Here is a 17,557-nt window from a genome sequence, read left to right on the forward strand (position 1 = left end):
CTCCAGAGAGTGTCCACAGCAGGCCTAAGGTAGAAGGAGATGAGTTGTTAACTTCAAACTTTTTGCATAATCACTCAAAACGTTGAACTGCATGTGCATGTAACAAGAGCTGTATAACTCATCTCCTTCTACCTTAGGCCATCAACTTATCAATCACCCCTGCTGTGGACACTTTCTGGAGGTCCAAGATCCGTATGCTCCACCACTGCTGGACCAAGTGTGTAAATGTAGGAGGAGACTATGTTGAAAAATAAAAGTGCTAGGTTTTCTAAAATTGACTCCTTCTACCATAGGCCACGAACTTATCAATCACCCCTCGTACTCTCCATTACACATCTATAGAAGTTTGTCAAAGTTTTAGACGTCATTCTTAATCTCTGCAACTCCTAAGGAAGTAGAGGCACTACTGTGTTTTCTTTGTAATTGCACTTACGTCCAGTACAGGTCCTCTGAAATAATAACCCTCTCTGCCTCTGATCCTTTAATAAGGACTGGCTCATGTTTCCTCTTTTTGGAGTCTATAATCAGCTGCTTGGTCTTGCTGACATCGAGTAAGAGGTTGTTGTTGTGGCACCACTCAGTCAGAATTTCAATCTCCCTCCTATATGCTGATTTATAACCAGCTTTGATCGGGCCTACGACAGTGGTGTCACCAGCAAACCTGAACATGATATCAGAGCTGTGCTCAGCCATACAATCATAGGTGTAAACTGAGTAGAGCAGAGGGATAAGCACACAGCCTAGAAGTGCATCGTGGAGGAGATGTTGTTGCCAATCCAAACTGACTGGGGTCTGCAAGTGATGAAATAGAGGATCCAATTATTCATCATAGAGACAAAGAAAAGTACAGCATAGAAACAGGCCCTTCAGCTCATTTAGTTTGTGCTGAGCCATTTAAACTGCCTACGCCCTTCGACCTGCATGAGGACCATATCCCTCCATACCCCTCCCATCCATACACCTATTCAAACTCCTCTTAAACGTTGACATCAAGCTCACATGCACTGCCTGCTTGTTCCACACTCCCATGACCCTCTGAGTGAAGAGGTTTTCCCTCATGTTCCCCTTAAACTTTTCCCCTTTCACCCTTAACCCATGACCTCTGGTTTTAGTCCCACCCAACCTCAGCAGAAAATGCCTGCTTACATTTACCCTATCTATACCCCTCATAACTTTGTATACCTCTATCAAATCTTCCCTCAGTCTTCTACGTTCCAAGGAATAAAGTCCTAACCTATTCAATCTTTCCATGTAACTCAGGTCCTCTAGGGCTGGCAACATCCTTGTAAATCTTCTTTGTACTCTTTCAACCTTATTTACATCTTTCCTGTAGATAGGTGACCAGAACAGCACACAATACTCCAAATTAGGCCACACTGTATTATATAACTTCAACATAACATCCCACATTCTATACTCAGTACGTTGATTTATGAAGGCCAATGTGCCAAAAGCTTTCTTTACAACACTATCTATGTGATGCCATTTTCAATGAATTATGGACCTGTATCCCCACATCCCTTTGTTCTACCACACTCCTCAGTGCTCTACCATTCACTGTGTAAGACCTACCCTGGATGGTCCTACCAAAATGCAACACCACGCACTAAATTCCATCAGCCATTTTTCAGTCCATTTTTCCGGCTGGCCCAGATCCCACTACAAGCTTTGATGGTCTTCCTCACTATCCACTACACCCCCAATCTTGGTCTCATCCACAAATTAACCACATTAAATCCAGTTAACCACATTATCATCCAGGTCGTTGATATAGATGACAAACAACAATGGACCCAACACAGACCTGCAGTCAGAGAGGCAACCATCTACTACTCTCTGTCTCCTCCTACATAGCCAATGTCTAATCCAATTTATTACCTCATCCTGAATGCCAAGCGACTGAACCTTCTTGACCAGCCTCCCATGCGGAGGTTGTCAAATGCCTTGCTAAAGACCATGTAGACAAAATCCACTGCCTTGCCTTCATCCATTTTCCTGGTATTTTCCTCAAAAAACTCTATAAGATTGGTTAAACATGACCTACCACCCACAAAGTCATCTTGACTATCCTTAATCAGTCCACGTCTACCAAAATACTTATAGACCTGGGCCCTTAGAATACATTCCAATAACTTACCCACTACTGATGTCAGTCTCACAGGCCTATAACTTCCTGGTTTCTGTTTACAGCCTTTCTCAAAAAGCAGGAACATTAGATATCCTCCAGTCCTCTGACACCTCACGTGACACTGAGGATGATTTAAATATCTCCGCTGAGGCCAAGGGGATTATGGTATTGAATGCTGAGCTGTAGTCAATAAACAGCATCCTAATTTTTGCATTCTTGCTGTCAGATGTTTCAGGGTTGAGTGAAGAGCTAATGAGATGACATCTGCCATAGACCTGTTGCTCCGGTAGGCAAATTGGAGTGGATCCAAGTTGCTTCTCAGGCACCAACCTCCCAAAACACTTCATCACAGTGGATGTAAATGCTACTGAGCGATTGTATTGAGACAGGTCACCAAGCTGTCCTTGGGTACTGGTATAGTTGAAACCTGCTGAAGCAGGTGGGTACCACACACTGCCAAAGCGAGAGGTTAAAGATCTCAGTGAACGCTCCAGCCAGTTGATCAGCACAGGTAATTAGTAACTTGGCTAGGAACCTCATCTGTACCAGATGCTTTTGTGGGTTCACCCTCCTGCAGACTGCTCGCATGTTGGACTCAGAGACTGAAATCATAGAATTATCTGGGTTGTGGCTTGTGATAGTTCCTCCATGTTTTGATGGTCAAAGCGAGCACAGAAAGCATTGAGCACATCTGCAACCGAAGCCCTGCTGTCACCTAATTCGCTTGACTTTGTAAGAAATTATAGTATTCAAGCCCTGCTACAACTATTGAGCATCCCTCATTAATGCAAGTTTAGTCCAGAATTGCCACTTTGCCTGTGTGATGGCTTTCCAGAGACCGTACCTGGATTTCTTGTAACTTTCTTGGTTACCAGACCTGACTGCCTCTGATCTGGCCCTCAGCAAATTGCAGATCTCGTGGTTCATTCAGGGCTTCTGACCTGGGAAGACTCTGAATGATTTCGAAGAGACATACTCATCTATAACTTTTCTAATAAACACTTATCTGTACTAATTCCATTGTGCAACGCTTGGTCTATGGCCTACATCATCTTGGCTCATCTAGATGCAAGCTGCCTCTACCACCTTCATAAGTAGAGGATCCCAGATTACAACCCCTCTGGTGTAAAAAGTCTTTTCCTCAGATCATCGCTGATCCTCTTACGCTTTGCTTAAGTCTACGTCATCTGATTTTTAGACATGCTAATCATGGGAAAGATTTCTCACTTTTGCCCTTTCTAGGCTCCTCAGTATTCTGTGTTTCTCTATCAGCCCTGCCCCCCCCTCAGCCTCTTCCCTCCAAGGAAAACAAATCCAACCTATCCATTCCCTCCACAAAAATGGAAGACTTAAATAATAGACAACATGCTTGTAAATCTCCTCTGCATCCTCAATCATATCCTCCCTGTACTGTGGCATCCAGAACTGCACACAAAATTCCAGCTGTGAATGAATCACAATTTCATAAAGTTGTACCATGACCTCCATTCTTGTTATTACCCTTCAACCAACAGCTCTGGAACCAGAGTGGATAAATTCACTCTTGTCAACTCTGAACTGATTCCACAACTTATGGACTAACTTTCAAGGACTCTATAACACATGCTCCTGTTATTATTACTTGTTTTTTATTTGCACATTTTGTCTTCTTTTGCACATTTTTGTTTTGACAGTCTTTGTGTATAGTTTTCCTTTGATTCAATTGTAGTTCTTTGTTCTGCTGTGAATGCCACAAGAAAATAAAACTCAGGGTAATATTCGGTGATGTAGATGTACCTTGATAATAAATTTACTTTCAACTTTGAACTTTATTCTGGCTAATAAAGGCTAACAATCTATATGCCTTCTCCACTGCCTTAACACACTGTTCTGCCACTTTTAGAGATCTAAGTGCTGGAGATTCCTACTGGTCATTTATGGATTAGCAGTTTTTTACAGTTGCTCCTATTTTACTTACTTTACTGTTTTCAACCTGCTTTGAAACCTTACTTTTAAACGTGATATTGTTTTACTATCTACAAGGGATGCCAAAAGTACTAAAAAAGAAGAGCCTCCCGCAACTTTGGAATCTATTATGGAATTGCTTTGAAAACACAGAAAAGAATCTTCCGAGGAGTTCCAGCAACTCAGCTCTGAAATTAAGAAAATGGATACAAAATTGGATTCTATTCAAAAAACCTTAATTGAACATGATAAATGAATAGAAGAGAATGAAGAATTTCGGATGCGAGAATTGATGACCTGCAAAAGCTTTGTGAAAAACAGTCCAAGTCTAATGAAAAATTAAGACAGAAGATTATCGATTTAGGAAATAGAAGCAGAAGAAATAACCTACAAATTTTGGGCCTTGAAGAGTCAATGGAAGGTGATAAGCCTACAGAATACTTTGCAAGCTTTTTATTTCCTAAAACTTTAACGTCTTTACCTATGATTGATTGAGCTCATAGATCACCTGTGGCTAGGAGCGAGACCCAGATCAGTAATAATCTGTTTTCATGAATTTCAAACAAAGGATCATTTAATTCGTGAATCCCGTCGAAGAGGAATGATTGATTATAATGGTCAGAAGATAGGATCGTTGAAGATTTTTCAGCCGAGGTCATGAATGAACTTCTTAATAAAGGTTTCAAACCTTCTCTTCATTATCCTGCTCAGCATCCTGAAGGATGACTCTAAGGAATGGTTCCATTCAAGTGAAGAAGCTCAGAAATTCTTAAAATCGGAAGATTAACTGTTCAGTATCTTTCTACTTAAATAATTGCTTCTTTTACTTTTGGTAAACCTTTGTAGCTAACTCTCCTTTTGAAACTTTAAGTACTTAGAGAACAAGATTTTAACGAGTTAATATCCTGTGTGTTCGTATGTTTTGAATTTTGATAGATTTTTTATTATTTTATATTATACTTATTTTTCTTGAGGTTTTTTTCTGTCAATAAGGCTTAGTTTGAGTATTTTTCATTTTATCATTTTGAAACTGTAACGATTAATCTGTATGTGTTCTTGTTATGAGGGTTAAGTTTTTTTCCTTTGTCTACTGTTTTGTCTAGGTTGAAATGCAGTTAACCTTGAAACTAATTAGGAGCTAAACCAGTAGGTTTTTTTTGGGAGGGTGACATCATTAGATTTAGCTGTCAGCTTTCTTTTGGCTAGCTTTTTGACTTTGGAAGGAGGGTGGGGGGATGGGTCTTTTTCTGAAAGCTGTTTTGGATTTTTAGCCAAATCTGTTGCTTGGTTACCACATTTCAAGGTTTATTGTTTGGTTCTAATATACATTCCAGTGGTTATTACTTTACCCTGTCTATTAAATGGTATTTAAAATGGATCAAACTATTAACTTACTTAGTCTTAACGTGAAAGGATTAAATCACCCTGTGAAACGGAATAAGATTTTTGCATATATTGAAAAACTTAAGGTTCCAATTATTTTTCTGCAAGAAACTCACATACGTAATTGTGACAATTTACGCCTTTTCAGTAGATGGAGAGTGCTACATTTTCATTCCTCTTTTCAGACTAAGTCCAGAGGGGTTTAGATCTTTATAGATAATACAGTTCCCTTTGTCCAACATAAAGTAGTGTCTGATACTAATGGGCATTTTGTCATAGTGTCAGGAAAATTAGATAATAAATTAATGGTATTTGCTAATCTGTACGCCCCGAATACAGATGACCCAGGATTCTTTGAGCGTTTTTAAAAATTTTTGCCAGATATGAGCCTTTACTCACTGGTGATGGGAGGAGACTTTAATTGCTGGTTAGATTCAGCTTTAGATCGGTCATCTTTTAAACCAGCGACACTTAATAAATCAGCTTTGTTTATTCAATCTTTTCTGTTGTTGTTCGTCCATCATGACGTCGATGAGGACCTCGACACCATTATGATGGTGTGGAGACCAGCGTGTGATTTGGATTTACATGAGGGAGAGTTGTGCAGCGTCAGCCTCACTCTCTCTTCCCAATTCCCATCTGGATCCAGTGGCAAGACGGAGTCTAGATGCCTGGAGATGGGACCAGGCGCAGTGGATGACCAGGACGTCTTCTGTGTCTTGTCCTGCTCTACACGTTCCACGACGCTTGCAGAGACCGCCTTCTTGACCGTTGGACCTTCCATTGGTCTCGTCCGCTCAATCCGCCGGAGTCTGTCTTCACATGCTGGGATAGACAACTCCCTATCTCACCAAGGGTTTGAGACCCGTCGGCTACCCTCACCTGGTTTAGCCGGCTTGTTGAAGCCGTTGCCCAGGGTGTGGCCGTTGTCGCATGCAAACAGCTACGGGGAGCCACAGGTGAGAGCTGAGTGCCAGGTGGGGACCAAAGGTGGACTAACCACCTTGAAAAGGGGGGAACATATTCCCCCACCAGAGGTGCTACCCCTCCCTGACATCCCATACACCAATCTTTTCTAATGAAATGTGGTATTGTTGATGTATGGCGTTTCTCACATCCACTAGACAGGGAGTACGCGTTTTTTTCTTATATCCACCATACATATTCCAGGATTGATTTTTTTTTTATTGATAGCCAAATGATTCCATTAGTTTGATCCTGTGAATATAAAGAGATTGCTGTCTCAGATCATGACCCTTTGCTTCTATCTTTAAATCTCCCTGGTCTTCCTCAAACAAACAGATCTTGGCGCTTTGATCTAACTTTGCTATCTGATCAGGATTTTTTTAAGTTTCTGGAGAGACAAATTATTCTTTTTTTTGAAGAGCATACACTGGAAGAAACTTCTACTCTTATTATATGGGATGCTTTTAAGGCCTATATTAGAGGACAAATTATTTCATATACTGCAAGTGTCAAGAAAAAAGCTAATAAAGAGAGAATTAGATTAGATTATTAGATTATGAGGACACGCATTGAGTTAGCTAATCAGTTGAAACATTCTCTTATAGCTAGGAGGGCGATCTTGTTTAAATGGAAGGATGTCGTTCCACCTACTCACACTCAATGGTTACATGATGTTAAGTCATGCTTAAATTTAGAGAAGATCCATTGTTCAATTTCTGAATCTAGCCAAGACTTCCAAACATTACGGGGACCATTTCTGAACTATTTTCAAAACCTTTGACTTGTTGTAAAAGTACAGATGGTAGCTAATAACATATTTCACTTTATGATAAGGATTTTTTTCCCTTTTTTCTTTCTTTACCAAACAGTTTTGATCTTGGTAGTGGGTTTAGACTTCTTTTCTGAATAATAAAATTATTATATTTCAATATTACAATTTAATTTACATGAATATAGGGTAATGTGATTGCAAGTGTGATTCTAATATAATGTATTTGGTATTATTTTATCTTTTTTATTTATAATATATATCTTTTGTACTCTGTATTCTTATATATAGAAACTAATAAAAATATTGAAAGAGAGATCTAAGTGCTTCCCTCAGTGCTTACTAGGGCACTCATATTCAAAACACATGTCCTACCTCACACAATGCATCATTCCATACTTTAGGAATTAAATTTTATCTGCAGTTATTCCATCTAACTCGCTGGCTGATCAAGATCACTCTGCAACTTAAAACTATCCTCTTCACTCTCAAGAACATCAGCAATTTCCATATAATCTGCAACCTTAAAATATCAATTATGACACTTATATCCAAAAATATAATGTATATGACAAACAGCAAGGGTCTGAGCAACAAACTTTGTTCCACACACAGCTCACAGCCTTCCAGTCACAAGCAGTTCCACACCCTCATCCTTGATCTCTTACTACCAAACCAATTTTGAATCTAGTTTGCCAACTTCACATTCAGATTCACTTATCACACGTTGAAACACACTGTGAAAGGCATTGCTTGCACTATGTGCTAGGGGCAGCCCACAAGAGTTGCCACACATTACAGAGGTACTTGCCTCCATGGTTCCAAGACATCCTTACGGAGCAATGCTTCAGAAAGGCAGCATCCATCATTAAAGACCTGTATCACCCAGGTCATGCCCTGTTCTCATTGTTATCATCAGGAAGGAGGTACAGGAGCCTGAAGACACACACTCAGTGATTCAGGAACAGATTCTTCCCCTCTGCCATCTGATTCCTGAATGGATATTGAACCCACGAACACCACCTCACTACTTTTTTATTTCTATATTTTCGAACTATTTATTTTTATATTTATTTATTTATACATACATACATACACACACATATACACTGTGTGTGTATATGTATATATATATATATATATATATATAGATAGATAGATAGACAGACAGTTTTATTATTATGTATTGCATTGTACTACTGCTGCAAAAACAAAAACAACAAATTTCATGACATATGAGATTCTGATTCTGACATGCTGGTACCAATATAGAATGGCCTACGAACACTGAGACTCCAGAGATCCCTTGTTACTCATCCACGTCATTGGCCTTCAAACACAGAGCATGGAGCAAGACCTAGACTCTGGCCTGACCTCTAATTCCTCCACATCCCTGACCCTAAACCTCACTATGATCTCTGTCTCTCCTCCCTGACCCCAAAACCATCTTTTCAAACTTGCACACACAAGGAATTCTGCAGATGCTGGAAATTCAAGCAACACACATCAAATTTGCTGGTGAACACAGCAGGGCAGGCAGCATCTCTAGGAAGAGGTACAGTCGACGTTTTGGGCCGAGACCCTTCGCCAGGGCTTGGTTTGGATTTCATGGGCTCTAACCTTTGGGACTAGCCCTCCATGTGGGATCATGTTAAAATGCTTATTGCAGTCCAGGTAGATTACATCAGCCACATTGATCTCAGCAATATATAATGTTATGTCTTAAAGAAAATCAATCAAGTTAGTCAGGCAGGATCTCCCATGAACAAAGTCATGCTGATGATTGCTAATCAATTGATGAAGACAGCAGGTACATGGGAGGTATTGCATTCAAGGAAGCCCTAGTCACAGAATGGATGTGAGTGGAGTGCAGTGGATGTTAAAGAGATTACCAAGAATGATAACAAGACAGGAGAAAGTTTGGCAGGCAGTTTTGCTTTCAAGTAGGATAATTAAGGGTCATTATGTAGGATAGCGTGGTAGCATAGCGGTTAGTGTAATGCTTTACAGTGCCAGCAACCCGGGTGCTCTGGTTTCTTCCCACGTTCCGAGGATATACAGATTAGTAACTTGGGGTTACTAACTTAACCCTAACTTGATTGACTAACTTAGAGTTAGCGAGTTGTGGGCATGCTACGTTGGCATAAGAAGTGTGACGAAACTTGCAAGCTTCCCCAAGCACATCCTCACTGTGTTAGTTGTTGATGTAAACGAAGCATTTCACTGTATGCTTCAGTGTGCACATGACAAATAAAGCTTATCTTTACCTTTAAAAGAAACTTCATTATAAAGATAGAGAGAATGAGAAAGCTATGTGCTCATTACTTACCTTCCCCTGACTCCCATGGTGGCAAGCCGGCATTCCAGGAGCTGAGGCACACTTACAGAGGAAGCTGAGCTGTGTGGTGTAAAATGATGAGCAGGATGGTTATTTGAATTTAGGAGGACCTAATCCCCTCAGCACTGTGCTTAGACTAAAGACGTTAATACAAATATTAAAAGACAATTAAGGAAACTCAAAAGTCCAGAATCACAATATGAAAGAATGGAGTAGTGGCAAGAATCCTCAGCAAGCTTTGAAAAGTATTTTGATGAATACCAAAAATACTAAGAAATACCAAAATCTCCAGAGTTATGGACCAAGCACTAGAGGTGGAGACAGGGTGAAGCTCTTCCTTGCCTGTCAATGACATGAAGGAATAAATGGTGCCTATCATCTACATTTCTAATCAGATGAAATCTTGCCTTTGGCTATTTAGGTTAACTGTTGACTACAGGAGGAAGAAACTGAAGGTCCATGAGCCACTCTTCAATAGGGGATCAGAGGTGGAAGGGTTCAGTAACTTTAAAATCCTTGGCATTATCATTTAAGCACTGGGAACAGCACATAAGTGCCATTGCAAAGAAGGCGTGGCAGCTCCTCTACTTTTTTAGAGGGCTGTGTAGATTCGGCACGTCACCTAAAACTTCAACAAGTTTCTATAGATGCACAGCGGAGAGTATCCTGACTGGTTGCATCGTGGCCTGGGAAACCAATGTCCAAGAATGGAAAAGCCTACAAAAAGCAGCCAGTGCAGTCCAGTCCATCACAGAAGAGCCCTCCCTGGCATTCAGGACATCTATAAAAAGCACTGCCACAAGAAAGCAGTATCCATCAAGGGTACAAAGGGTACATAGCCCCCAGGCCATGCTCTCTTTTCACTGCGGCCACCAGGAAGGAGGTACAGGAGCTTTACGTCCCACGCTACCCAGGTTCAGGAACAGTTATTACCCCTCAACCATCAGGCTCCTGAACCAGAGGGGATAACTTCACTCAGCTGAACACTGAACAGTTTCCTCAACCTATGGACTCACTTTCAAAGACTCTACAATTTATGTCCTCAGTATTATTTACAAACACGAGACAACCTGCAGACACTGGAAATCCAGAGCAACACACACAAAATGCTGGAGGAACTCAGCAGGCCAGGCAGTATCTATGGAAAAGAGTAAACAGTTGACATTTCGGCCCGAGGCCCTTCTTCAGTCCTGGGTGGTGGACGTCCTCGATGGATGCTGTTTTCTCTTGTGGCAGTGCCCTTTACAGATGTGCTCAATGGTAGGGAGCACTTTTCCTGTGATGGACTAGGCTGTGTCAGCTGCTTTTGAACTTTGAACTTTAATGCTCTTGTGAAAATCCGTTGCATAAATTTCAATAAAACTGAAATTTGAAGCAGAAAAGATAGTCAAACTGCTGTGATGGAAACTAAATTTGAGGTGCAGTTGTTATGTTCAGCTTCTCCTCATATGCTGCCTGGCTTAGGTGACTGAGGATGGAGTTTCAACCTACAACTCAATGAAATATCAGAATCAGAATCAGGTTTATTATCACCGGTATGAGTCGTGAAATTTGTTAACAGCAGCAGCAGTTCAATGCAATACAAAATATAGAAGAGAAAAAATAAATAAATAAATTACAGCATACGTATATTGAATAGATTAAAAATTATGCAAAAAACAAAAATAATATATATTGTAAAAGTGAGGTAGTGTCCAAGGCTTCAATATCCATTTAGGAATTGGATGGCAGAGGGGAAGAAGCTGTTCCTGAATCACTGAGTGTGTGCCTTCAGGCTTCTGTATCTCCTACCTGATGGTAACAGTGAGAAAAGGGCGTGCCCTGGGTGCTGGAGGTCCTTAATAATGGACGCTGCCTTTCTGAGACACCGCTCTTTGAAGAGGTCCTGGGTACTTTGTAGGCTAGTACCCAAGATGGAGCTGACTAGATTTACAACCCTCTGCAGCTTCTTTCCGTCCTGTTCAGTAGCGCCCCCCCCCCACCATACCAGACAGTGATGTAACCTGTCAGAATGTTCTCCATGGTACATCTATAGAAGTTTTTGAGTGTTGACATACCAAATAACTCTTAATGAAGTATAGTTGCTAGAGACCTCAGGGCCTTAGCATCATTTCTATAGTGTTATGCTAAATATTCCAAGGGGCCCAAGCAATGAGTAAGAAAACTGCACTGTAAGAATAAAATCTAGGATCTGGAATGTTTTAAACAAGTATTGATAACTGTATCCTACCGCCTACTAAAACATCCAGGTACCTGTTCCTCTAAGACTCCCTTTAAATATCAACAAATCTGTAAAACTGGAAACTAAAGCCTTTACCCTTTTTGAAGGTGATTACATCAATACCTCCTTGTGCAACTGCATCCACGATTTCCTCACTTGCAGACCCCAGTCAATTCAAATTGACAACAACATCTCCTCCACAGTCTCCATCAGCACAGGTGCACCATGAGGCTGTGTGCTTAGCCCCCCTGCTCTACTCACTTTACACTTGTGACTGTGAGGTTAAACACAGCTCCAATACCATATCTAAGTTTGCTGATGACACCACAGTCGTTGCCCGAATCAAGGGTGGTGATGAGTCAGCATATAGGAGGGAGATTGAAAATCTGGCTGAGTGGTGCCACATCAACAACCTCTCACTCAACGTCAGCAAGACCAAATGGCTGATTATTGACTTCAGGAGGAGGAAACCAGAGGTCCATGAGCCAGTCCTCATCAGAGGATCAGAGGTGGAGAGGGTCAGCAACTTTAAATTCCTCAGTGATATCATTTCAGAGGACCTGTCCTGCACCAGTATGCAAGTCCAATTACACAGAAGGCACAGCAGCACCTCTAGATCTTTAGAAGTTTGTGAAGATTTGGAGTGTTCTCGCAGGTAAACAGCATCCATCTTCAGGGACCCCCACCACCCAGGACATGTCCTCTTCCCTCTGCTGGCAGCAGGAAGAAGATACACAAGCCTCAAGACTCTATCCACCAGGTTCAGGGACAGTTACTCCCCTCAACCATCAGGCTCTTGAACCAGATGAGATAATTTCATTTACCCCACCACTGAAATGTTCCCACAACATATGGACTCACTTTCAAGGACACTTCATCTCATGCACTCGATATTTATTGCTTACATGTATTTATTATTATTTGTTTTCTTTGTATTTGCAGTTTGCTGTATTTTACACACTGGTTGTTTCATTGATTCTACTCTGGTTGTCGGGTTTACCAGGTTGATTCCAGTGACACAATGAGGAGAGATTGACTGTACTTGCTGGAATTCAGAAGAATGACAGGAGATCTTGTAAAAACATAAAAAATTATGAAGTGAATAGATAAGATAGAGGCAAGAAAGTTGTTTCCACTGGTAGATGAGACTAGAACTAGGGGACATTGCCTCAAGATTCAGGGGAGTAGACTTAGGATGGAGATGAGGAGGAACTGCTTTTCCCAGAGAGGGTGAATCTGTGGAATTCTCTGCCCAATGAAGCAGTGGGGGTTACATCAGTAAATATATTTAAGCCAAGGTTGGATAGATTTTTGCATAGTAGGGGAATTAAGGGTTCTGGGGAAAAGTAAGGTAGGTGGAGATGAGTCCATGGCCAGATCAGCCATGATCTTATTGAATGGGGGGGCAGGCTCAATGGGCCAGATGGCCAACCCCTGCTCCTATTTCTTATGTTCTTATGAATGCCTGCAAGAAAACAAATCTTGGGTGACATACATATACTTTGATAATAAATTAACTTTGAACTTGGAACTTTGATTTTATTTGTCCTCACCTCAGGCATACATGAAGAAGAATGTTGCCCAATTTGTAGTTTATGTTTAAATAAAGTATCTATTTTATGAGCACCTCAGGCTGGTTAAAATTTGGGAGGAGCCAAATTCTTAGGAGCATACAGTTTTTTTTCAACTACAGTATACTTCACCCAGCCCTTACCAATTTTGAATCATAGCAAAGATGAAAAGAACTAAATGAATACATCAGTTCCAAGGGCCCCCTCACTCTCCGAAGCCATTTTCATGGCTCACCCAGTGTCCCTGCTCACATAACCCACTTTCAAAACTTGCTCTCCTTTTGAAAAATCAGATGCTCTCTCATTACGCCGACCCACTGGACCTTCAAAAAATTGGATTGCCTCTGTTAACACAACTGATATTCTAGATCCTGTTTTACTTCTCTCCTTAAACAAAAAAAAACTTGCGATAACAAGGAATCTCAAGCGGAGAAGTAACGCGAACGACTTAATAGGATAAAGTAGGATTTATGGGAAATGGAACACACCCGATTCTGATAAGGATTCAAGATGTGATGAGTTGTGGTCTATTTTAACACCAGTCTCCAACCCGAATTGCTTATCAGTTTAGCTGAATCTTTAACAAATTTCCTTAATCCTAGTTTGGGTGCCGTGACACCAAGGGGAATAGGAACCGAATTCATTTCCGACAGATCTTGAAAAAAATGGTACGAGCGAAAATAAGAGAGAACTTTTATGAGCCGAGCAATAAAACTTGCCAGGCGAATAGGGGCGTATTTCAGCAGGAAGTGACTCACACTCCCTTTTCCCCTGTGTTTTGTGTGTGTGTTAATATCCGCCTTGTCATTTTTAGGAGTGATTGGAAACAGGCGATCTCCGCACCCCCGAAATGACCAATTTGGCAAATTGCATGGAAACAATGTTTCATCTTTGACTAATTGTTCTTTGATTTTATTATCGTGTCGTAAGATCGCACAATATTTGTGCGCGTGGCTGTTAAAATTGGATTCATTTTGCACCCACCTTATAATATATCAATGTGCAATATGAACAAACAGGCTGTTTAGTGAGGCCGTATGTCAAAATCCAAAGTTAAAAATGTCATATGCCTATTGCGTGGACTCATCTTCAGAATTAAGCTGCGCAGCTTCAGGAAAAGCAATCTTGTGGGGTTGAAGAAAGTTGGAAGGCGGCGTCGGGGGTGGGGGTGGGGTCGGTAAGCGCGGATGGAATCGGGATCTTAGATCATTTTGAAGCGGATCAAGAGTGGCGATAGGAAATCGCGAGGTATCCTTTCTCCTGACTGCGGTGGGTCCCACAAATACCGACAGGCTTGCGTGCGCATTTCTGACTCCGCTTACAAGATCACGATTGAAGTCCTATTTGAAAGTGATTTTTAAAAGGGGGATTCAAATCAGTATCACGCATCTTTAGTAATCTAATTGAGGTGAAAATGCACCCACCCCCCCGAGACTTACTGAGTCAAGCTTGATCACATTTCAGAAGCAAATATAATTTTTAATATTTTATAAATACAAATGTAAAATTATCCAGTTCTACGGTCTCGTGGGGACCACTAAATAGGCATCAGTCTGTACAGGAATATTTTCACCGTAGATTCCACGTAATTACTGAGCAATTTCTAAAAAATCTTTTTGAGCGTGGTCATAACGAATTTGTACATTTTTTCCACTTTATTTATTGATCTTGATAATGTGTGGAATTTAAACAAAGGCCTTTTTAAACATTTGTTTTGAATAATATCATTACCAAATATGTAATTCAGATTATAATACTTCTTAAAATATACATTAAATGCACGAATTAACATTAACTGTTAGCAGGCATTTCCTATTTAATTGCATTTCCTACTCTATATAAGTTATCACATGACCACAAAAAAAAGGGGGAGCTAAATTCATTTTGGACAGTACACTGGATTTTTGTTTTGGTGATAAGACCACAGAATATTTTCCCATCTTTTAACTCCCCTGTTCCTGCGTATGATTTGAGGAAGCTCACGGTCTATTACTACAGGATCAATGCCTTCCGTCTGATTTTGCGTTTGTTTATATTTTTAATTTTTACGCCGGCATACGTGCAGAAATAGGAACGCCGATGATATATATCTTCGTGGATATATATTCGTGATTGCGAAGGAAGAGGGGGGAAAGCTGAAGCAAGGAGAAGGCAAGATGGCTGCAAACTGATTTGTGTGTGTTTAGATCTGGATTTAATACCGTGAGAGCCAGTGGCAGATTGGATTCTCGTCTCTCCCGAGTGATCATATTTGCTTGGATGTATCTGGGACTCCGGAAGGAGAGCGGAACAGTTTGGACTTGACAGAAGAGGGTGGTGTTCGACTGCAGCAAGGGGAAGGGGGGGGAGAAAAGGTACCTAAAGGAAGAAGGGGGTGGCTGACGAGAAGAAAAATGTGCCATAAATATAAATGATTTATACCCCTTGAAGGAGAAATCGGTAAAATAAGCACCAACCGAAAGAAAGAGGCTTGCTGAAGATGGCTGGAAATGAGTGCATGGGTTGGATTTAAAACCAAATGAACGTTTTTTTTAAACAAGGGAGATTCGTGCCAACAAGATTGGAATTTCCTTTTTAAATCTCTTTTGGAAGAGAGAGAGAGGAGAGAGGAGAGGCTTTCATGAGCTCGATGGCAGTGAGGAAGTCAGGCTGAGGCTGTGAAGAAGAAAGGGAAGGCAGAATAAGGGAGGGCGTGTTGCTAGCTCCGGGGACTGAAATCAGACGATCTGTTGTCGAGCTGACCGGTTTTACCTCGGATTTTAAATGGAAATCTTCACCTACCGCCGCTGTTGAGGTGGGACGGTCGGTCGAGGGGGAGGGGGTTCGGTTTTGGCTTTTCGGGGAAAAATAACGAATTTCTTCCCCCAAGATGGCTGAAAACTGGAAGAGCTGCTTCGAGGAGGAACTTCTGTGCCCGATCTGCCTGCAGGTCTTCGTGGAGCCGGTGCAGCTGCCGTGCAAGCACAACTTCTGCCGGGCTTGCATCGGCGAGGCCTGGGCCAAGGAGTCGGTGAGCCGCTGCCCCGAGTGCAACAACGTCTACCCGCAGAAGCCGGCCCTGGAGAAGAACCTCAAACTCAGCAACATCGTGGAGAAGTTCAACTCGTTCACGGCCGACGCCGCCGCCGTGGCCGCGGCCGCCGCCTCCTCCGCCGCCGCTGCCGTCGCTGGCTCGGCGGCCGCGGCCAACAACAACGCGGCCTCGTCGGCCGCCAACCCGGCCTACAACCCGCTCTGCTGCCGCTACTGCCGCAACTCGCCGGCGCAGAAGGTGTGCCTGCGCTGCGACACCGGCTGCTGCCAGGCGCACGTCGCCGCGCACCTGCAGGCCGCCTCGGTCAGCGGCAGCCACTTGCTAATCGAGGCCGGGGATGCGCGGGCCTGGAGCTGCGCGCAGCACGACGCCTACCGGCTGCTGCACTGCGAGACAGACCAGGTGGCCGTTTGCCGCTACTGCTACTACATGGGCAGCCACCACGGACACAGCATCTGCGACCTGGAGGTCCGGAGGAACGAGATACGGGTAAGGACGCTGCACCTGCACCATTGTCACCTTCCCATTGTGTGCCCTGCCCCCCTGCCCCGTGTGTGTGACACCCTTCTATCTCTTTGTCTCCCTTCATTCGCTTCTTTCTTCCTCTTTCTCATTCCTTCTATCTCCCTCTTTGTCTCTCCTTTTTCTTTCTCTCCTGAATATTTAATCTCGCCTGACTCTCTCTGGCCTGTCTCTCTCTCTCTCTCTCTCACCCTCGCCTGTCTCTCTCTCTCTGTCTGTCTCTCTCTCTCTCTCTCTCTCACCCTCGCCTGTCTCTCTCTCTCTCACTCTCGCCTGTCTCTCTCTCTCTCACTCTCGCCTGTCTATCTCTCTCACCCTCGCCTGTCTCTCTCTCTCTCTCTCTCTCTCTCTCTCACGCCTGCCTGTCTCTCTCTCTCTCTCACTCCTGCCTGTCTCTCTCTCTCTCTCTCTCTCTCTCTCACTCCTGCCTGTCTCTCTCTCTCTCTCTCTCTCTCACTCCTGCCTGTCTCTCTCTCTCTCTCTCTCACTCCTGCCTGTCTCTCTCTCTCTCTCTCACTCCTGCCTGTCTCTCTCTCTCTCACCCTCGCCTGTCTCTCTCTCTCTCTCACTCCTGCCTGTCTCTCTCTCTCTCTCACTCCTGCCTGTCTCTCTCTCTCTCTCTCACCCTCGTCTGTCTCTGTCTCTCTCTCTCTCTCTCTCCCCTGTCTCTTCCTCACCCTT

The 17,557-nt window shown here is 42.5% G+C and overlaps 2 protein-coding genes across 2 annotated transcripts in view; one reads left to right on the plus strand and one right to left on the minus strand.

The window, feature by feature from the left end:
- Positions 1-283: 283 nt before the first annotated feature.
- LOC134341296 (uncharacterized) lies at positions 284-16,867 on the minus strand. The gene is made up of 5 exons (XM_063039173.1): positions 16,730-16,867; positions 16,364-16,675; positions 16,102-16,314; positions 9,520-9,588; positions 284-792 (listed from the first exon to the last, which is right to left on the minus strand). The coding sequence occupies exons 1-5, from the start codon at positions 16,865-16,867 to the stop codon at positions 430-432; spliced, it is 1,095 nt and encodes a 364-aa protein (XP_062895243.1). The 3' UTR covers positions 284-429.
- The window catches only part of LOC134341295 (E3 ubiquitin-protein ligase TRIM8-like), a 131,941-nt gene continuing 129,303 nt past the window's right edge, over positions 14,920-17,557 (plus strand). Inside the window, 1 exon segment of the mRNA XM_063039172.1 lies at positions 14,920-16,843. Within this exon segment, the coding sequence (XP_062895242.1) occupies positions 16,190-16,843 (654 nt within the window). The 5' untranslated portion in view covers positions 14,920-16,189.

The sequence above is a fragment of the Mobula hypostoma genome (assembly GCF_963921235.1).
Source record: "Mobula hypostoma chromosome 19 unlocalized genomic scaffold, sMobHyp1.1 SUPER_19_unloc_1, whole genome shotgun sequence".
Taxonomy (NCBI): domain Eukaryota; kingdom Metazoa; phylum Chordata; class Chondrichthyes; order Myliobatiformes; family Myliobatidae; genus Mobula; species Mobula hypostoma.

Bases quoted from the DNA above. Each gene is read 5' to 3' on its own strand.
- LOC134341296 (XM_063039173.1), bottom strand. From the start codon at position 16,867: ATGGTGCAGGTGCAGCGTCCTTACCCGTATCTCGTTCCTCCGGACCTC. The intron at 16,676-16,729 runs GTAGGCGTCGTG...GGCCTCGATTAG, and splicing joins GTCTCGCAGTGCAGCAGCCG to CAAGTGGCTGCCGCTGACCG. The intron at 793-9,519 runs GTAAGTAATGAG...CATCACTTGCAG, and splicing joins ACCATGGGAGTCAGGGGAAG to ACCCCAGTCAGTTTGGATTG.